The sequence below is a fragment of the Engystomops pustulosus genome, chromosome 4 (genome assembly GCF_040894005.1).
Source record: "Engystomops pustulosus chromosome 4, aEngPut4.maternal, whole genome shotgun sequence".
Classification (NCBI taxonomy): Eukaryota; Metazoa; Chordata; class Amphibia; order Anura; family Leptodactylidae; genus Engystomops; species Engystomops pustulosus.
The window spans coordinates 34,785,819-34,809,108 of record NC_092414.1 but is presented as its reverse complement, the minus strand read 5'-3'; the positions used below and the strand labels follow the sequence as shown (position 1 = coordinate 34,809,108).

Below are 23,290 nucleotides of genomic sequence, written 5' to 3'. Positions count from 1 at the left end.
AGGAAATCATCTCAAAAATTCTCAACTCTGTTGTTTAATAATACTTGAGTGGTTATTCCAGGAACCCTCCATTCCCAGTTCCTAGGTTTATTTTTTTCTTTCTGCTTTCAGCAGTGATGGCTCAGCCGGAAGTGCTTGGTGTCATGCAACCCACTTTGGCCAACATAGGCCACACTATGTCACATAAGAGGAAGTAATATTGTATGGTTCAAGGATGACTAGAATTGGGAAGAGAAGACTATCAGAAGAATGGCATTATGCAGGAATCAGGAGCTTGATACCAAGCCCAAAGAGGCTTCCCACAAAAACCCTTTATACGTATAGTTATGCACAGTATTCTTGAAAGATACAATTACAACATATGCTATGCTTATTAATTGCATAACCTAACCAGATAGGACTGTGCTCACAGAAGCTCTCAGAGGAAAAGGTCCAGGAAAGCAGAGGTCAGACTCGGGCCCAAACCATGACCTATGCCAGGGTCTGGGGAGTCATCGGCCATCATCTCCTCCATCCTGTGTATAACTCTGTGTTTCTATATCAACTCCACAATAGTGGGTGGTTGTGAGCTCCTCCAATGTCGGGGGATCAGCACCTGAGCCAGTGCAAGGAAATGGCAAAAAAGTCACTTTGTGATAAAGGAGATGAAGCCCGCCATTGCCCCAGATTTAGCACAGTATGCAGATGATACATTTTTAGCTTTGAGCATCCAACAGCATAATGCAAAGCATAGGATGCAACCCCTTAGGACCTATAGATTTATCTTTAATGTACTGTATGGAAAACACTAATAGTTCCTAAAGAGGCACTAACCCCAAACAAGATCTCTCCGGTCACTTGCAGATCATTGCTCCCGTGAGGAGTCTTTGTCCGCCTGTGGAATAAATAAATGGATAATGATTAATTATGATACTAATGTACAGCTGGTGGCAAATCCATTTATAGATTACAATGTGTCCTTACATAAGTCTCTACACTACAGAAAAACTGAGATGCAGCTTACAGTTCTAAAGCCAAATCTGTGCCATTTGTCATACTGGTGTCTTCTTATGTGGCAGGGTGTCCTTTCGGCAGAGCGTGGTATATAGCTATGCCATGCCGTGGGTGCTCAAATATATTAAAGTTTTTAAATTGCAAAGTTCCTCTGCTTGCATAAAAAATTTAAACAATTTTAAATAGTAATTTCCTGAATATAATCTTTCTGTATTGTGCTTTTTTAACCTTCACCGCTCCAGAGCAGCGCCACAGCTGCAAATTACTGAGAAATATCTATCAATAAGAGATGATCTGAACTTTATTATAATATTATTTATGGTCTTTTCTGAGATCTGAAATTATCTATTTTCTGGCCTGTGGTCTGAATGATTAGAAATTGCCTGGAATAGGGTCTCAATTATCTATTGGCTAATCCAAGGTCTCCATTTTTATTTATTTTCTGTTCTGGGGTCTGTATTATCATGAATTGCCTGGTCATGGGTTTATTTTAATATTTATTGTACAGTCTAGGGTCAGTATTATTATACATTGTTATGCATTATGCATTGTTATTTATTGTCTGACCTAATAATTGTCTGTGATTTTATTCATTGTCTGGTCTGGGTTCTGTATTATTATGTCGTGGATCTATATTAGTATTTATTATATGGTCTAGGGTCTGTAATATTGAATTGTCTGAACTTGTGACTGTACAGTCATTTTATGTAATAATTACAGACAATAATAATTATTTATTGTATGGTCTTGGGGTCAATATTACTATTTACTGTCTAGCCTAGGGTCTTGTTGTGCACCCCTGCTCTAAAGAATACCACCAGATATAATAATTTAACAATTCTCCTGCATCATCTGCATCTTCTCTAAGTGAGGATCACAGTTGTAAAAGCAGCTGGTATTCTGTGACTAAGCTACAGATATGCTTTCCTTCAACAGTAATCCAATATATTACCTTGGATGTTGCCATACTCAGTAAGAGATAGCTCAGTGTGCTGGACTTTAATTTAGATGTCCTTGCACTCTATAACATGTCCACATCTATTGGCATCATTCACGCTTCTCGCTTGATGTGACTTCCCTCTCCCAGCATGGTCTGATGTCATGCAAAAGGCGTGAATAATTAACAGCCCGGAGCACCGGACATTGTGTCCTTGTGCTTCGGGCTGCTTTTAAGGCGATCCTTGTGTGTCAAGCTTAAAGAAGACCAGCAGCAGGATCGAGGTGAAGAGGAGTATAGGTGAGTATCTGTAGTTTAATTTGACTTCACTTAAGTGGTAGTGTCTAGGAAATATTAATCTTGAATGTGTAAGATTTGTTAAACTATAGGGCAATTACTAACTTTGATGAACAATTAGCATCGATTGAAGTGTCCAGGCAGCGTTTTACAACATCCTGGAGGTCTTTACAGCCTGATAAACTCTGACCTGAAGAATGTTCTGTGGTGACTTCAAAAGCCATTTGGTCACCTGTTTTATACACCTCCCCCCATCCCTGCATCAGGACTTGGAAACAAAGAAAGTGTTTGAATATTCCAGGACTTTCCCCCTCATTAACACTTTGTCCAATCCTGAATAACCCTGTGGACTAATTAATCAATGGGAGGTGCTGAAACCTGAACTAAACTTAGAACATATAAAACAATGGGTCAGATTTACTTAGCCGGTCCATTCGCGATCCAGCGGCGCATTCTCCGACGCTGATTTGGGTTCTGCCAGGATTCACTAAGGTCGTGCGCCCGATGTCCACTAGGTGTCGCTGCTGCGCTGAAGTCCGCCGGAGTACACCTCCTCTGTCTTGGTGCATGTGAGTGCTATTCTTGCGACACAAATTCTTTTTTAAATTCTGTGGTTTTTCCGAATCCGTCGGCCACGCCCCCCGATTTCTGTTGCGTGAAAACCGGCACCGATGCGCCACAATCCGATCGCGTGCGCCAAAATCCCGGGGCAATTCGCCGCAAATCGGAAAAATTCGGGTACCCCGCCGAAAATGTGCAATTCGGACCCTTAGTGAATGTGCCCCAATTTGAGATACAGGAAACAGTGTTATAGAGGCTGCCTGACAAGCTGGGGTGTTCCATATTTCTCCCACCTCCAGGGAATCAGGAATTTCTATAATTTCTAAGTTTCTGTCATTTTTCTCCCTTTTTATTTTATAACTGTTTTGCCTTGTTGTGTCATTTTATTTTGTTATTCTTGTAAATCTTTTAGAAGCACTGAGCAACTTTTTTGGTATTAAAGACTTCACTTGGTCCCTGCCAAAATTATAGACTCTTAGCCTTGTAAAGTGTGGCTAGCTGTGTGACTGCTAGAAAGCTGAGTGTGCATGTCTAGTGGTGTGACAAGGTGACAGCCTGAGAAGCAATTCTGCAAGCAATTTTTTAAAAATTCTATAAAAAGTGATCAAAAGGTTGTACAGTCCTAAAAATGCTAACATTGTAAACGTCATCAAAATCCGCAAAAAAAACGACACCACCCACAGCTCCATACACCAAAGTATGAAAAAGTTATTAGCCCCAGAAGATGGCAAAATCCCCCAAAAAAATTTTGTACAGGAGGTTTTAAATTTTTTAAATGTATGAAAACCTATACAAGTTTGGTATCCCCGTAATCGCACTGACCCAAAGAATAAAGTAGACATTTGGGGTGCACAGTGAAATCCGTAAAATCCAAGCCCACAAGAATACGGCACAAATGCGTTTTTTTACCAATTTCACTGCATTTGGAATTTTTTTCCCGGTACACGGCATGAAATATTTTTGAATGTGGGGAGTGAAAAATGAAAACGCAAAATCGAAAAAGGGCCGCGGCGGGAAGGGGTTAATTATTATTTATACGTATCTGGACATGTCCTGCAAGGAGGAAAGGAAGGACACAGCTTCCTATGTCCTTGTCCACAAGAACATTGAATTATTTGCAGCATAGACATCAACTTACAAAAAGTTTGTTAAGCAAAAACAGAACCAGCATAATCATCAAAGGTCAAAACTGAGGCTGCAGTTTGTCCTAAAGGTCACCCATGGTGGTAATGACAAGCTGCTTTCTCCTGTTCTCTTCTGAGCACCTGGATATCCATTAGAAACCATTAGTATCTGCAGATGAAATGCAGCGAGCTAAGTGTTTTGGCTGAATCCCAGAAGATTTCAGCTCATTCATTACTGTGAACAGCGGTTTATACTATACATCATCTGAGAGAACCTGGCCACCGAGCTCCATGTAATCACAGTGTACACATGACCAGACATAAGTCTGGGATTATGGTGACAGATGTCAGTGAGGTCTTCCAGTAGTGTGAGGCTTCTGCTCTGGGATATGCTCTAGTAACAGTGGGAGGGTCTATTTGATGAGCATGTTTCATTTTTAGTTAACTTTTTTCTGTAACCTCCCAAAATTCAATGCAGCAATACTAATAGGTCTTGATCTATAACACTGCTGATCCTGATTTATGTAGGTCAGGACTATAATTTCCAACCATTGTCTAACTTTCCTTGTACCCAGAAATAGTTTTTCACGATAGTGACAGTATATATACCCCATAGTGATATGTGTCACTGGCTGAACTACTGCCATTAGACTCCAGGACAAAGGCAACATGATGATGTCATGACACCTGCCTGTGTAGTTGTGCTGAAGCTGCTGCAGCAGGGAAGGAGAGGGATGCTACAGGAGCCATGCACATAAGTTCTGTACATCAATTCTGAGGGAAGAGGGGGGCTGTATCTCATAGAGACATCTAGTCTACATTGGCGCGGTATAGCATTTATAAGGCAAGACACTATCTCACTGGGGGAAGGAGGAGGCTTATTGAGGGTGTAATTGCATATAATTTATTGAAGTACATCCTGTATATCATTAGCAGGGCTCCATACCTTATAAGATGACACTGTACAGCATTTATGAGGGGGCAGAACCAGGACCAGTGGTAGATGAATCCCTAGGACACTACCCTCGCCTCCCATCCTGCGGGGCCGTCCCAGCCGCGGGTAGCGATCAGCAATATGTGTATCTTTAAGATACACATATCACTGGTTGCTGGATGCAGCCGGCGCCCTTTATGACTCACGGCTGCCAACATGGGAGGGAGCATGCGGTTGTAGGCTGGCTATATATCACAGGAAGGGCTGACTATAAACTAAATCGGGGCAGGCTGGCTGTATACTGCAGGGAGGACTGGCTATATACTACACGGAGGCTGCCTATACACTACATGGAAGCAGGCTGGCTATATACTACAGGGGGGCTGGGTAGAAACTACAGGGTGGCTGCCTAAATACTGCAGGGGGCTAACTATATACTACAGAGGAGGCAAGGTGGCTATATACTAAAGAGGGACTGTCTATATACTACAGGGGTGACTGGCTATATACTACAGGGAGACTAGCTATTTACTACAGGGGGCTGGCTATATATAACAGGGAGTGCAGGCTTTATACTACAGGGGGGCTACCTATACACTACAGGGAAACAGGCTGGCTATATAATACATGGGGGTTGGCTACATACTACAGGGGGGCTTGCTATATACTACAGGGGTGGTTGGCTATATACTACTGGGGGGCTGGCTATATACTACAGGAGGGTGGCTATATACTACAGGGGGCGTGCTGGCTATATATCACAGGAAGGACTTGCTATATGCTACAGGGGGCTGCCTATACACTACAGGGAAGCAGGCTGGCTTTATACTAGAGGGGTGCTGGCTATATACTAGAGGGGGCTGGCTATAAACTAAAGGGGGCTTCCTAAATACTGCAGGGGGGGCTAACTATATACTACAGATTAGGCAGGGTGGCTATACACTAAAGGGGGCTGTCTATATACTACAGAGGTGACTGGCAATATACTACAGTGGGGATGGTTATATACTACAGGGGGGCTACCTATACACTACAGGGAAACAAGCTGGCTATATAATACATGAGGGTTGGCTATATACTACAGAGGGGATTGTTATATACTACAGGGGTTGTTGGCTATATACTTAGGGGGGGCTGGCTATATAGTACGTGGGGGGGCTGGCTATATACTACAGGAGGATGGCTATATACTACAGGGGGCAGGCTGGCTATATATCACAGGAAAGACTGGCTATATTCTACAGGGGGCTGCTTATACACTATAGGGAAGCAGGCTGGCTATATACTAGAGGGGGGCTGGCTATATACTAGAGGGGGCTGGCTATAAACTACAGGTATATAAAAAATACTTGGTCGACCTACTACTGGGCCTCCTATCAGCAAGTTTTAACTTAATAACTTGTTGTATCCAAAATAATCTCTTTAAAAACGACATATTTTTTGACCTTGAGAAACAACCTCCTTTACCTGATTTTTTGTATTTTCTGGACTTCTTCCTTTTTGCTGGTCCCGTCCTCTGAGCTGAAGCACGTCTATTCTTTCCCGCTGAGCAGCTGTCTGTTCCGGAGCACTGCTCCTTCTGTCTTTGGATGCTTTGCCCTTGGAAACATTTCCTCCAGCTTTGGCCTCTATAAGTTTATGTCCATTCATGCTAATAACAGCATCTTTGACCTCAGATTTGGCCAATCCCACCAAGTCTGGTCCATTTTGTGAGATCCCTTGTGCCTCAAAAGCTTCTTGTAAGCTGATACCATTTTTTATTTTTGTTTCTGCCTGTTCATCTGTATCTTTATCAAAAGAAATTGGGTCACTGGAGATGTTTGGGTCATCCTGAGCCCCTTGAATACCAGGTTTCTTTCCAATGTGAGTAACCCGGAATCTGAAAAGAACACAAACACATCACTATGTTATTGAGTATCAGTATTAACACCGATAGGTAAGGAGATGTTCTCACCAAGAAACTGTCTGCCAAAATTTATGTTCAGAATATTCTGGTAAATATTGTAAACTGACATGATACAATAAGTTTGGTTGATAGCGGTGGAAAGCCATAGAAACTTCAGACCTCCATTACTTAGATATTCAGCACCTGGGGAAGTATAACTGAAGGGCATCGAAACAAGGCACTGCATTTTTGGAGATGCGGACGGAAGAAGAGAAAAAATGTGTTGGCAATGTAATCCTCATAATGTATCATAATGTCAAATCACATAATTTCGGTAATACGTCTAATACTAGGCAGAGTTTTATGAGAATCTCTCAAGGGATCAACTATGATGGTATCTAATATTACATCTTCTCCGGTGCTGGCTACTGTTAGGAGCCCTTCTTTGGGTGCTGTCTGTCCATTATGGTTACAATAGGTAAACCTACAGTTGTTTGGTGTTGGGATATGGAAATACATTGTGTTACTTGTTTAGGGAGACAATACCTTCCAACAGAGAATACTGTGACCTCTCCTGGATGGGACTTTCCTTTGCTGTCCTTTGACCGGCCCATACGATGTAACAAGCTCCTCTTCTTGCGTGTACAATGAATGCAGGGGGCTTGTGTTGATCCCAAATGTACTGTGTGGTGATGAGGAATTCCGGCATCTTGGCTTTCACGGTGTGGACATAAACTGGTAAAATGTGTGGCAAATGTTATCAGTTCACAAATTTGGATTTAGTTTTTACTCTCATACTAATTGTGGGACAGAATGTTAAAGGAAATCTACCACCAGGATGAAAGGTTGTAAACAGCACACTTTGATCCCTCTGACAGAATCTGCTCTTCTTGTAGCTCCTTAGGCTCTTGATTTTAAGAAATAAAGGTTTTAAAAATGATGCAAAGGAGCATTGGGCCTCCAGACTCCATTGACATAAATGGAGCCTGGAGCCCCTCAGGTTCATTTACATAATTTTTAAAGCCTTTTTTTTTGTTAAAACATGGTCCTAAGCAGCTCAAAGAAGAGCAGAACCTGGCAGTGGGGGTGCACACCAGTATGCCAGTGTGCTTTGTTTACAATCCTTCATCCTGGTAGTAGATGTCCTTTAACTCCCACCAGGGAGTGCGTCCACATGTTCAAGTTTTCAGATGCAGTTTTTGCTGTCCAAACCAGGAGTCTAAAGTCTGCAGAAAACGTGAATGTGTAGATGCATCCTTAATATTCTCCTCTGAATGAATTGGAAGAAAATACCAAAGTGCTTAATACTGTAACTATTCCAAATATATATCTATCAAACCCTCACTCCAGAATATTTGCAAGACTTTGGGCTCACATGCACAAATAAAAAACTCCATCCTCTTCTTTAAAATGCATCTGGCGTAGGGACACTACACCCAGTAGTGAGGTGTATGAGCCAAGATGTCCACACACTTTTGTTGTAATTTTTTTCAAAAGCCATAACTTTTAACATTTAAGTCATCATAACTGTATGAGGGCTTGTTTTTAAGGGTTGAGTTGATCCTTTTAAAGTCTTGAGATACATAGAATTTATTGACCCTTTATTGGAGGAAAAATTGGAAAATGTTGACGTTTCCAATTCAAAAAGTTCATCATTTTTTTTTCAATTTTGCAAGCCGAAAACACTTTACAAAAACAATTATGTCATCACATTTAATATACTTTTATATCCCCCCTATGTGGCTTTGTTTAGGCTTGTTGTTTTACTGGGTAAGTTGCAAGTTTTTATTGCTGTAATTTTGGGGTTTATCTCTTTTTACTAGGTTTTAATTTTTTTATTGTTTGTTGGCTAATAATCAAAAATCAACCTTTTTTATTGTATAATTTTTACGTCTCTTGAATGTGCTTTTTCACACTTCAGTTTGTTTTCCATTGATCAGTGATCTGTGGACAAATCAAGCCCTGTTTTTTTGTATTCACTGACAACATTGGACAAGTGGAAAAAAACTGAAGTATGAAAAAACACAATGAAAAGAATGTTTCAGTGAGGCATCAAAGCGAATACAAATCTGTATGTGGCCATAAGCCAAAATAGCTTCAGTGAAAAATCACTGATGTGATAAAAATACCAATGTAAGTCCGGCCTCAAAGGGAACCTGTCATCAAAAAATGTCCTAATATACTATTACAGTATGTAACCTGAACAGGTTCTAGATCATGTTTCTTTCAAGGCCAAATGTGGTGACGTTACCCAGGAAATCAAATTTGATGTGAGATGTAAATTGGTTGTATACTGTCATGGAGGCGGAGACTTTAACACCAAAGTCAAACTTTCCCCAGCTTTCTTGCCTCTTTCCCTGTGATTGACATTATGTACCAGACTTCAGGAAATCTGGTTAATGATGTCCCTAGATGCAGGAGCATTAGTTACAACGAAGTGACTGTTCTGAGGCGAGGAGAGCTTGACTTCAATTTTAAACTGTCCGCCTCCTTGACAATTTACAACCAATTTACATCTCACTTCAAAGCTGATATTCTGGATGATGCCACTACAATGGGCCATGAAAGAAACATTATCTGGAAGGTGTGTAGCTGCTTCACAACATACTGGCAATGGTTTCTTAGACCAACATTTGATAACACGTTCCCTTTAATGAGAGGCAGCATGTTAGACCTTGCCTTTGGCAGGTTCTCATAGGCAAGTAATGAAGACATAGGGGCACATTTACTTACCCGGTCCTGTCGCGATCCCGCGGTGTGTTGTCCGAAGAGGATTCGGGTCTGCCGCGATTCACTAATCTCGTGCGCCCGAGTTCCTGCATCCGTCGCTTCTGCCCTGAGGTCTGACACAGTTCACCTGCTTCTTCCTGGTGCATGTGAGTGCTTGATCTTGCGACACAAATCCTTTTTTAAATTCTGCAGTTTGTCCGAATCCATCGGGTTGTTCGATGGCCATAGGCCCCGATTTCTGTCGCTTGCAAGCCGGCGCGCGATGTGCCAAAATCCGATCGCTTGCGCCAAAATCCCGGGGCAATGCAGCGCAAAACGGAAATCGTCGGGAAACCCCACAAAAATGTGTCCGACGGACCGTTAGTGAATGAGCCAGAGTCTGTATGTGGCACTGCTGCTCAGCTCCCTACATGTTGCTTGCATAGTAATAGCAGCTGGTAGGTTGCTAAGATTCGCGGTCCAGGGTGAATTCTGTACTGTCTATTTATATCATAATTGGTTTTGGATCAGATAATTAGGACATTTATATTCAGTGTAGTCATAGGAAGAGGTTAAAGGGGTTGTCCCATTTCAGTGAGTAATTTATATTGTTTGAATAATGAAAAGTTATACAAATTTCCAGTATACTTTCTGTATCATTTCCTCACAGTTTTCTAGATCTCTGCTTGCTGTCATTCTATAGGAAGCTTCATCGTTTACTCCCAGTGGATAGAAATCTGACCATGGTCACACAGGTGCGCGGCTCGTTATATCACACATCTCTGATTACTCTCTGTGATACTAACGAGCCATGGTCAGGTTTCTGTCCACTAAAGTTAACAATGAGGTCTTCCATAGAATGGCAGTAAGCAGAGATGTAGAAAACTGAAGAATTGATACAGAAAGTATATTGGAAAATTGTATCATTTTTCATCATACAAAAAATAAGATGAGTTTGCGGGAATGGGAACACCCCTATAAGTTCTACTGCAAAAATGTAGCCAGTTTATAGCCAGTCTGTCTCATTCCAATACGGACCCTGTCCCCATGGGGGTCACAATCTAAACAACCTAACAGTATGTTTTGCAGTGTGGGAGGAAACCCACGCAAACACGGAGAGAACATACAAACTCCTTGCAGATATTGACCTGGGTCGGATTTGAACCCAGGACCCCAGCGCTGCAAGGGTGAAGTGCTACCCACTCAGCCACCCTATCTTAATCTTTACTGTAAGTTCAAGTGATTTAACTATAAGACGTCAAGCTCTGTCTATTAATAAAATTTGTCTCAAAGCTCCATAGTGCAGCAAACACCACGACTAGGATGCTATTCTTATCAAAAGTGCCTCATACTGGGAAAATGAAAGGGAAGGAAGAATCCCCTGTTGTGCTTGCAGAATCAGTCATAATACTGCCATTCTCTCTGTGAAGGAAATTTGTATGTTATTTTTATAGTGACTGCTTTTGAAATTCAATAAAAAAAAAAAACAGGAAATAGTCCCTAAGTATTTCTTAAAAGACTTCACATCGTGAAGCTGGAAATGGCAATGCCATTGGCCGATACGATATTTGTCCCCATGTATTTATTACTTAGCATTTATAAAAGATGTGATGCCATAGCTAGGTCACGACATGATGTTCTCCTTATTTCACAGACAGTTTTTCAATCTGGATAGGAAGTACAGACAAAGCAGAGGTCCCAGAAATAAGTTCTTGGAGAATATCTCTCTGTACATAGTATATCATTTTAATATGACTATTGTTTGTATGGATAGATTGTGGAATCAGAAAAAGGTGTCTCCAGCCTGAAAAATTATAAATGAACTGATAAATCCCGATGTTCTCCCCTCTGTTCCAGCACTGCAGGCCCTGTCACTGTCAGTTTGACTGCGGCCAGACACCTCTACAATGACAGGAGCTGCAGTGCTGGAACAGATAGAGGGACAGACATGAGCAAAATGTTTTCATTTTTTGATCCCAGATAGCACCTTAAAAATCAGTGTTTGGATGATAAACTGTGTTTAACAAATTCCATATAGAAATAAAATGGAGACTTATGTGTGTTTCATTTTTTTTAAAAAATTCTCACTCGCCTCAACTGTACTGCTGGCATGTAAGACACGAGACTATAGAGGCAAATGAATGGCTGCATGACTTCTCTGCAGACCAATAAACATAAACTACTAAAATAGTGGTATATAACCAAGTAACTTGAATTGTTTTAGGCTACATTCACAGGAACGTATGGGGGATAAATATACGGGCACGGTATATATGGTGTATATACGTCCCCCATACATTGCAATGGCCTCACAGCGCCGTACGGGAGCGGTACAGTGCAGCAATTGTGCGACACCGTACCGCTCCGTAGACCGTAGAAAGGACATGTCCTATCTTTCGACGGAAAACGGTGCCAGGCTCTATGTTAAGCTATGGAAAGGGGCGGGGGGAGCACCACTCTCCCCCTCCTCCTCTGCCCGGCGCCGACGTATGCCAGCCGTACTACGGTACATACACCGTGTGAATGCATCCTTAGATTTGTTTTTCATTTTCTTTTTTGTTTACTCAATGTTATGAATATTCCCTCCAAGAAGCCACTTGTGTTTTGCATCCAAACTTATCCAGATGGCTACTCTGCTATATTGTTCCCAAAATCCAACAGAGATATAATATGGCTTGACTCCTCACTTTTCCCTTGAACAGTGTGACATACAGTATGTTGTGGTTAAGGGTCTGGAACCGACATGATCCAAAATACAAGTGAATGCCACAGGCTCTACTCTGTGCTGTTCGCTAGGGTTTAGGCAACCTCCCATCTCAAATTAATAGCCAGAACAAATGTTTAGAACGGGTGATTCATGTTTTTCTCCAAATAGCTCATATGAAAACATATTTTATTAAGCAACAAACCAAAAAAAAATGATTCAAATCCCATCTAAATCCCTTTAATTCTCTTATAATATCCGGTTCTTGAATTAAAATTCAGCTCCAGTACAGAAGGTTAATTGGCCATTATAACTGAACCAAAGCCACAAATTTATTTGCTCATTAGAGAAAAGGAAAGATAGGATGAAGAAAACAGGATGTCTCTATATCAATTTAGATAAGACAGATCATTTTTACAATGACTATTTTAGCCGAATAACTATATGATGCACAGTACAGGGAACATTTCTATTGTCCTAGCTACCCACAACTACTCATTTGCAATTTTCAAACAAAAAAAAAATCTATTTTTAGTGTATTATTTTGACTTAAAGGAAATCTACCACCAGGATAAACGATTGGAAACCCAGCACACTGACGTACTGGTGTGTGCGCCCTCTGGCAGGATCTGCTCTTCTTTTAACTTCTGATTCCCTGTTTTTTTTTTCCAAAAAAAGGATTTTTAAATTGGGCAAATGAGCCTTAGAGGCTCCAGGATCCATAGGTTTTAATGGAGCCTGGAGCCCCTCAGGGTAATTTGCATAGTTTTTAAAGCCCTTTATTCTTAAAGGTCATCTACCACCAGGTTCAAGTGATGTACACCAAGCACACTTACCTACTGATGTGTGCCCCCTCTGGCAGGATGTGCTCTTCTTTAAGCTTCCTATGTCCTTGTTTTTACAAAAAAAAGGCTTTAAAAATTTAGCAACTGAGACTGAGGGGCACCAATTAACATCTATGGAGCTTGGAGGCCCTGAGCCTAATTTGCATAATTTTAAAGGCAATTTTTTTTTTTAAAAAAACCAGGACATTCGAAGCTAAGAGGGGAGCAGATCCTGACATAGGGGGCACACATTTATATGGCAGTGGGCTTGGTGTACAGTCTTTTATCCTGGTGGTATTAGAAGTTTAAAGGGGTTTTCCCACAAAAGAAAATTCTCAATTCTCAATTCCCTAGTGATGTTTACACAATAAAGATAATTTTTACCCCTTATTTACATTTTTACTCAGTTTTATTGCTATTTTAGCTCCCACATACACATACAGCATATACACACCCAGTATACTGGATGCTGGGGTCCCCTGACACTGTGGCTGCTGTGGCTGCTACCCTGTAGTTACACCCTTGTCTTCAGGTCTGACCTGGCGGAGACTCCTGTCCAACACACCTACACATCACAGGATTTACTAATCCTAATTCACTTCCATGGGCTCATGCACAAGGCCATGGTTTCCACAGTTCAGTGTAAGGGCTATACCTGCCCTTTTCGTGGTCCATTCAGTCTATTATTATTGTGAGTAGCTTGAGAGTAGCACTTACCTTCTGATGACACACCTTGTCACCTCATATCGCAGTTTACCTCTGGGATTTTAAACTGATCCTTTTAATATAAAGACAATAGATGCCATTTTAAGGAATATACGTGAAACAGTCCTTACCTGGGACCAATCGGAACATCACCTTCAGTGTCTCCCAACATCTGCTTAAGTGCCTCTGCGTTTGCTAAAATATTATTTAAAAAAAAAAAAATTATATTCAAATGTACAATTCAGATGCAATTAAATGGTATAAAAAAAGAAATGAACAATTACAATTACCAACCTTCATTCTGGATAATGCACTTGACTATACGTTCCACTGTATCTTCATTAGACATCTCTTCTGTGACTGCACACGGAGAAATGCATAATCAATACAAAGGGTATAAAATATGTAAAAAGCTTTAGATAAACCGCACAGCTTTTAGTGGTTTAAGTGCATTTGGTTCGCAGCCGCTGGTGGCCAGTAATGGCGGATATAATGTTATTACTGCTCCATTTAATATAGGAATGATGAGCTAAAATTGCACTTCTTTTTACACTGGAACATTTCCATGGACCAATCTATTCTGACGCATCTATGCAGATAAAATATCTCTCCTTTTATTACAAATAATCTGTAAAATATATTATTTTAATACATTTTAAACAGCCAAAAGTGCAATTTGCAGGCGACCTCTAGGGAATGGCAATCGGGCGCCAGGCAAAAGGTGAATCCCCTAATATAAGGATCCATACTTTACTCCACATACAGCACATTGCAGCAAATAATTAACATTCTTTATGATATAAAAAATAATTACATTTTCCAATATACTGTATCAATTGCTCACAGTTTTCTAGATCTCTGCTTGCTGTCTTTCTATAAGAAGCTTCTATGTTTATTTCCTGCAGATAAACACCAATCTCTGGTCATGTGATGTCACACAGGTGAATGGCTCGTTAGCATCACACAACTTTGATGACACTGTGTGTTATAACGAGCCATGCACCTGTGACATCACATGACCATGGAGCGGTGTTGGTGGACTTGTGCTGGACCGGTGTTGGTGGACACTTCCTGGAAGCTCTGCAGCCACATTGTAGTTACAGTTCCACCAGCAGTTTTGACCATACAAAGCATCAATGTTAAGTGTTGTTACTAGAGATCTGTGTAACCATACCTGTGTTGTTAGTAGCAGCAGGACTGTGAAAATGCATTTTTATTCCAGGACTGTAACTGGAGTGAAAATTTGATCTCTGCATTTGTTCCCCAGCCCTTCCTCTCTGCTGTAATATCTAATCTGCCTTAGTCTATGGTTGCTCCACCTATCACCTCTAGGCTCTGCCCATTGCAGGGTGCGGGAAATGATGAGAAGATCTATAGTTACCCACTCAGTGTGCACTGCTAATTCCCCATGCAGTGAGAGGGACAGCAGTCTGTTAAAGGGGTATTCCCATTTCAGCAAATAAATGTTATTGTTTAAATAATGAAAAGTTATACAATTTTGCAATATACTTTCTGTATCAATTCCTCGTGGTTTTCTGGGTCTTTGCTTGCTGTCATTATATAGAAAGCTTCTTTGTTTATTTCCAGTGGATTGAAATCAGACCATGGTCACACTGGACACAGGTGCACTGATCCTTAGTATGAGAGAGAGTAATCAGAGCTTGTGTTATATCGAGCAGTGCACCTGTGTGACCATGGTCAGATTTCTGTCCACTGGAAGTAAACAATGAAGCTTTCTATAAAAGGAGAGCAAGCAGAGATCCAGAAAACAGTTAGGAATGGATACAGAAAGTTTATAGGAAAATTGTCTAATTTTTCATCATACAAAGAATAACATTATTTACTGAAATGGGAATACCCCTTTAAGGACAGGAAGTGGACAGGGAGAGAACTTCCTCTCTGCTCAGGTCGAGATTTGAAGAGACACTGAGCTGTCAATCAAAAGGGGAGGCGTGGTTCACGGGCAGCATGGAGAGAACATGACTCTTTTTTTCAGAATACGACTCATTATTATCATTATTTCTTTAAAGAGAACCATTAATTTCATGGAGCTGTACAATCAGTAAGGGATTAACAGACAAGAACAAGACAAGAATAAAGACAAGAACAAATGCAAATACAAAAACTACAGAGATTTGTAACGAGCGGGAGGAGGAACCTGCCCGGGAGGGCACACAACCTATATTGGAGGGTAGATGGAGACAAGAGGACTCATCTCTACTCATTTGCATATCAGAAAAGTGTCTGTAATGAAAGCACAGTGTCACAGTGGCAGATAATTTTAGGTGATATGGGGAGGACTTTTAACCCTTTACCAGCCTGTGTTACTGGTGTGAGGGGTAAAATTCTGGTGACAGGTTCTCTTTAACCCCTTAACGCTCTGCGCCGTAGCTCTACGGCGCAGAGGTATAAGGGATGTATGAAGAGGGCTCACGGGCTGAGTCCTCTTCATACAGAGGTGGGGGTTTTTGCATTTTGCACAAAACCCCCACCGCTAATAACCGCGGTCGGTGCTTGCACCGATCGCGGCTATTAACCCTCTAAACGCCGCCCGCAAAGTCGCGGGCGGCGTTTAAAAGACAGCGGCGCGCGGGCGCCGCCATCTTTTTTTCGATCGCCACGCCCCCGAACGTCATCGGGGGGCGGCGATCGGTTACCATGGTAGCCTCGGGTCTTCTCTTGACACGAGGCTACATGGTTTATGCAGGTTCGTTACAATGAGCCAGTGGCTCATTGTAATGTAAGACCTGCAAAAACGCCATATATTGCAATACTGTAGTATTGCAGTATATGGTAGGAGCGATCTGATCATCTAGGGTTAATGTACCCTAGATGGTCTAAAAAATAGTGAAAAAAAAAAGAAAAAAAAAAGTTTAAAAAATAAAAAAAATTAATAAAATATTAAAAGTTCAAATCACCCCCCTTTCCCTAGAACGGATATAAAACATAACAAACAGTAAAAATCACAGACATATTAGGTATCGCCGCGTCCCAAAATGCCCGATCTATCAAAATATAAAAACGGTTACGGCCGGCGGTGACCTCCGAGGCGGGAAATGGCGCCCAAATGTCCGAAATGCGACTTTTACACCTTTTTACATAACATAAAAAATGAAATAAAAAATGATCAAAATGTCGCACAGACCTCAAAATGGTAGCAATGAAAACGTCGCCTCATTTCGCAAAAAATGACCCCTCACACATTTCCGTGCGCTAAAGTATGAAAAAGTTATTAGCGTCAGAAGATGGCAAAAAATTTTTTTTCTTTTTTGTACACATTCGTTTAATTTTTGAAAATGTATTAAAACACAATAAAACCTATATAAATTTGGTATTTGGTAATTTGAAATCGGCCGAAAAACCCTGCGTCCTTAAGGGGTTAAAAGAGATTTTTTAATAACTACAAAATGCTGAATGACACAGCATCAGGAGGCCCCTTTAGCATTAATGTTTTAGTTGACTTTATACCCCAGTGCCCTGTGCATAACTCACTAATATATCAATAATACATATTGTTTCATTAATACTAATTTATATTAATTGCTAATATTCCCACAGAAAAATTCCTAGTAGCAAATGTATTACCATTGCCTAAAAGGTAGGGCAAAAATTGACAGACAGCCATCCACTGCACCAGCTTTATCACAGTATAGCATAGTTTATTATTTTGGGCGCACCTTAGGCCACACCTTCCTAACATAACTGTGCCCAATTTACGAGACCACTACCTATAGTAGATCCTTTTCTCTGATTAAAAACACCTCTTGTAATTATTGAGGTAACTCATTATCTTCTATATTGTGAACTCACTGTCATGGCCATTGCTCTCGTCATCCTTTATCTCATAGTCTTCTTCCGGCGATGTCCGACAGCGATAGCCTTTCTTCTTAAGGACATGACAGATGAGAAAACCTAGAAGTCCAGTGATGAAGAAGACCAGAACCAGTAGGAAGAGCATATAAGGGTTTTGCTGGGAGGTTTTGTCCCCATCTTCTGCAGTGTTTGCCTCTGCCATGATGATCTGTTAAGAAGGAAAAATTGTAAAAAATCTTTGGAGCAGAAAAGTCGGATCCCACGTCTGCTTTCTGATTGGGTGAGAAGTAATTACTTTTGAATGTGGAGAAACCACAGTAAGAAGAAATAATTACAATATTGTATTAATGTGTCCTAATGCGAGGCCTATTCTCAGCCATTAGTCCACATGCATTAATATCTTTTGACCCGTACAATACATGGAGACGGGATCTGTCAAGAGATATTCATCTAAAATAAATACCATGGAAATGAATATAAGGTAAAATTCCCTGAAGGAATTTTAGGAATCTGACACCGAGTGCACATTGCTGCAGAGCAATCTGAAAGCTCCCCAAGTAAAAGACTGTTAAAACACATTTTGGTTTGTTTTCCCAGAGTCTCTGAGTTCTTCTAAAATAATCTTTTATAGTAACTTTTTAACAGTTACAGTGATTTTTCTCTGTGATCTTTGATTGAGGAAACCTCTACACGTCTGGAATTACTTCTTAGGAAGTAGTACAGACATACTTACTGTACAGACATTTCATCCCAGTTATTCGGGACATTCCTCCAGGAAAAACACAGGAATTGTGGAAAGCCAAGTTTTCAGCATCTCTGTAGTATGTGTAGTATTTGATAGACAGGTGAGCCATAATTTAAATACCTCTGACAAGTGAAGTGAATAACACAGATAGATACCCATCGAAAGGTCAAAGCAACTGAATACTTAGTGTTAAAGGGGTTGGCAAATTTCAGCAAATGATTGATATTGTTTTTGTAATGAAAGCTTATTCAACTTTTTAATATACTTTCTGTATCAATTCCTCATGGTTTTTTAGATCTCTGCTTGCTGCCATTCTTCTAGTGAATAGAAATATATCCATGATGTCACACAGGCGCACGTCTCGTTATAATACAGAGCTCTGATTACTGTGCACCTGTGTGACAGCAAATGATCAGGGGTCAGTTGTTATCCAGAGGAAGTAAACATAGAAGCTTCCTATAGGAAGACAGCAAGCAGAGATCTAGAAAACTGAACGGAATGATACAGGAAGCATATTCGAAAATTGTATAACTGTTCTTTTCCACGAACAATATCAATTATGGTAGTTGCTGAAAGTGGACAACCCCTTTAAAGGCTGATTTCTAGATTAAAAGAGATTGATTCCTTCCTTCACATTTTCCTATCTCACTAAGTAGCAGAATATGACTCCATCTCTGCAAGATGTTTTATAGTCAATTGTCCGGGACTCCCACTGATCCTGGGAATGAAGAGGATGGAGAGTCCAACGCTGGAGCTCCTTCATTTTCAGAGGTCTGATCCCCATAATTCATAGTTTGGGGGGGTATAGTCTAGTGATATGGCATGACATTTAGAAGAATGACACTTTATGCTTTGGGAACTACTTTTACAGCCTTAATTTGTTTAATAAGGCCTCCAAAAATGTCCAAGACATTCCCACTCATAACTTTACAGATAGTTATTTTTAGATGTGTTTCATGCCAAAATGTTGCCGTTACTATTTCCCTGCAGTGCGATCTAAGTCAAACTGACTGGGGTCTAAATGTTTAATAGCCTCAGCATTTCAGTGGATGAGGAGGAGAGGGAAGTGGCATTTCTGGTTGGTGACAGAATTCATTATCCATCATCTACAATATGAGTTATGTGTGCTGAGCGGCTGGAAGAATTAACATCTTTACTAGAAACAAATAAAAGATTGTTATGTATCTAGATATAACACTGTCCAAGTCATAAGAACATCCAATTAGCTTGAGATGATTCTGACTTGTATGTATCTAGATGGTGGGAGTTGATTCTAAAGTTGTTAGAAAATGGGTAGTGATAAGAAAAAACGGACCCCAATGTACGGGTCCGTGTGGGTTCAGGTGAGGTTCGATACCTGAATCAAAAAAGAAACTTTTTATTTTTACTGCTCATCTCTACCTATGAGGCAATTGTTGATAAATTGAAGCTGTCCCCAATTTAATTATTTACAAATAATAAAATTAAGTCTATTATCTTTTTATCACATTTTTTTCTTAATTCTGAATAAAGATTCATAAAAACAAATAAAAAAAATCCTGTCTTATGCCCCACTGCTAAGAGGACAAGTGGTACAGTTGTTGATTGTGTGTGTGGGAGAAAAGCTGCCTCAAAGTTCTTGGGAGTGTTAGGCCCCTTCCCCACTTGTGTTGCAGAACACGTCAGAGTTTGATCAGGGTGCGATCAGGGTTTGGTCAGTGAAAAACGGACATTTTGCATCAGAGTGCAATCAGTTTTCAGTCAGAGTTTCTTCAGTGTCTCAGTTTTTCAATGCAGTTTCAATGCGTTTTTCATGCGCAGAAAATGCGCGTGAAATGGACTCAGGACGGAGCTCTATCTTTTCTATGGCAATTGATGCGTGAAAAACGCATTGTACTTGCATTGCACTTGCAAGTGTCTCAGAGTGCAATGCGTTTTTGATGCATCTCCATAGACTTTTTCACGCATGTGTGCGTGAAAAAGAATGCAAGTCTGAAAAGACCCATTGGTTACAATGGGTCAGAGTGCAATGCAAGTTCTGTGCATCAAAAGCACGCGCAGAAAATGCACGTGAAAAACGGGCTTTACACTGCTGCCTTTGTGAGATTATTCCATTTGTATCTTGTTATACCCGAAGAAAGGACTGTTTGAATTTATGTTTACAAGCTGTATACACAGGTAAGATCTCTTATCTTCCGGCATATTATGCTTTTTAACCTTTCTCTATGATAAATTTAAAGATAATGAAATTCCTTAATAGTGATTCGGGTTGATTTCCATGTATTTAAAATTTTCATCTATGCACTAACACTTTACAATTTATGGCTATATACTATGTCTACCATCATTTTGTGTCAGGATTGTCTTTCTGAATTACTTCTCTATCTTGGAACTTACTACTTACGAGCACTCGACTTACATACGACCCCTAGTTACAAACGGACCTCTGGATGTTGCTAATTTACTGTACTTTAGCCTTGGGCTACAAAAAACAGCTGTAACAGTTATCAAAGCTTTATCGTTAATCTTGGTTTTTAAGAGAATCCAACATTTTTACAATCTAGTTGTCATAGAGAGCAAAAAAAAAAATTGGCTGGGGTTACAATGATAAAGTATACAGTTCAGACTTGCATACAAATTCAACTTAAGAACAAACCTACAGAAACTTGAATTATTGTATACTTCTTTAATGGAATCCTCTTTTTTGTGAGTTGGAAGTTTTTATAATATTTTTTGGGTCCCATTGTGTTGTAAGAAATATAATTTTAGTGACCGTTGGGTTTTTCTGGTTGCTATATTGTTTGGTTTGTGTAAGCTGAAGAAAGCGTGTTTATTTTGCTTGAAGTTTGAGACAAAAAATCTGCATCTACGTTTGTACCTATAATTGTGCGGTAAACCAGTGACTACCTTTGGACAACACCCCCACAATATATCTATGACGACTTGTAGCTGAGTAATCAGCCTGAGTGGCCCACCAGAGAACTGGATAATCCTTCACTAGGCCCTGACACTTATTCATCATGTAATTTTTGGTAAGAGTCCGCTCTGGGCACAGGCCTAGTCAGGCTTTTGCCCTGAGTAAACAGTGATCCAGCGTATGCTGTTTTCGTCCGCGCCAGGATAATCAGACACAGGCCTTAGCACTGAGCTGACTGCATCCCGGCATGGGAGGGTACAATGCTGTCATCTCAGAGCATGAACTGAAGACATTTATTGCACCCGATTCTAATGGGCAACTCAGGTCAAAGGCCTGTGCCTGAGCATTTGTTGAGTCGGCGCTTCTGCCTGCATCATAATGCTGTGTGAATAGATCAGGAGCAGCATATATGGATTCTGAGGTGAGTATTTTTTTTTTTTATCCTGGTAGCATCTTGCTATGGTAAGGGACCCTGTTATGCTAATAACAGCTGTGGGGGGAGCCCTTTTACTATAATGGCTGATGTGGGGGGCCCTGTGACTATAATGACTGCCCTGTGACTATAACAATAAATATAATTACAGTTTGATGAGGATTTGTCTGGTATTCTTTCTAGTTAAATTCATTGTAGGTCCCAAAACAGAATTTCTCTGGTGGGCCCAAAGTACTCCAGCCTGACACTGGCTAAATATCTATTATTCATTTCAGCGACTGGTGGAGGTTTCAGCATCCAGAACATTACCAATCAAAAATTCTAACATGTCACTCACATCACTATTTTTGTTAATAATAATTATATATATATATATATATTGAATTTGACCATAATTGATCTATACTAATACTAATGGTATATTGCAATAATTCAAAGAAAACAAAATGAAATTTCCTCTGACCTCTGATTATGTTATCTCTGAAAACCATGGGATGAGCACTGCCAGAGCCAAATGTTCCACCCTAATTTACATAAACATAGAAAATACATTTGAATATTTTTAATTTCATGTTTTCAACCATGAACTTTTTATAAAAAAAAACAACAAATGTATACGTTCCTATAGTAACTACAGAATACAGAAGTTTTAATAAATGTCATAAAAAATAACCAATTCCAGAACCCTGTTAGTCTGGCGTGTGCCCAAAGACAGGGTGGAATTTTTGGATAGTTTCCAGTGACTTTTTAGGGGCCCTTCATTTCTGTGTTTTGAAATTTGTCTCAGAATGTCCAGAAAGAGATATATTAAATAATAATAATAATTCCTTTATTTATATAGCACACACAGATGAAGTAGCGCTGCACAGAGCTTGCCAAATCGCTCCTAATGTCATCTTCCCTCGTGTAAACAGCAATAAGCTCTGGCAGGTTAATTGTAATTTAAAAGTATCTTGTCTTAAGTTTTAAAGGATATAAATTATTTTAATAAAAAAATATATCCATTTATTGATTTGAAGTGCGAAAGAGGATCAGAAAAGGTGTCGCACACTAAACCATGCCTTTTTCCTTACTTTTGCTCCACACAGTATAATTCCACCCTTCCTCCAATACCCCTTGCATTGTGTCCCCCAGCTCCTTGTATTGTAGTTCCCTCATGATCTGGCCCCTTTTCAGTAGGGTACTTTCTGAGGTAGCAGCCATAGCAGAGATCCAGGGTGCGGAGCACCAGGGGGCCCTGCCAGCCGACTTGCCACACAAAAAATGTACATCTTCCACGGCACAAACTGAGCCTTGGTTATCTCAGGGAAGAAATAGTTAGCAGCCACTGTGCTTCTTTCTTATGACCACTTTGTTTCATTGCACCCATTTGGTAAGATCAATAAAATTATTTTTATTTGCTCATTAATGTACACACTGCACCCCTTCTGGACAAAATTACAGAAATGTAGATTGTAGAAATGTAAATTTTTTTGCAAATTTATTAAACAAGTAAAACTGAAATATCACATGGTCATAAGTATTCAGACCCTTTGCTGTGACACTCATATTCAGCCCACATGCTGTCCATTTCCATCTGATTCTCCATGAGATGGTTCTATTCCTTCATTGGAGTCTATCTGTGTTTAATTCAACTGACTGGACTTGATTAAGATAGGTACACACCTGTATAAGACCTTACAGATCAAAGAGCATGTCAGAGCATAGGAGAATCATGAGGTCTAAGGAAC

At 40.2% G+C, this 23,290-nt stretch overlaps 1 protein-coding gene across 3 annotated transcripts in view; it reads right to left on the bottom strand.

The window, feature by feature from the left end:
- The window catches only part of RELL2 (RELT like 2), a 61,812-nt gene that overhangs the window by 6,359 nt on the left and 32,163 nt on the right, over positions 1–23,290 (bottom strand). For all 3 annotated transcript variants that reach the window (XR_011854803.1, XR_011854802.1, XM_072145659.1), the window contains exons 2-7: positions 17,484–17,694; positions 13,968–14,033; positions 13,805–13,868; positions 7,278–7,466; positions 6,314–6,725; positions 814–874 (exon numbers count right to left, since the gene is read on the bottom strand). Coding sequence is in view for 1 of the 3 variants with exons in the window: in XM_072145659.1 (XP_072001760.1) it covers positions 845–874; positions 6,314–6,725; positions 7,278–7,466; positions 13,805–13,868; positions 13,968–14,033; positions 17,484–17,694 (972 nt within the window). In the remaining 2 variants the exon portion in view is untranslated. The remainder of the gene's footprint in view (positions 1–813; positions 875–6,313; positions 6,726–7,277; positions 7,467–13,804; positions 13,869–13,967; positions 14,034–17,483; positions 17,695–23,290) is intronic.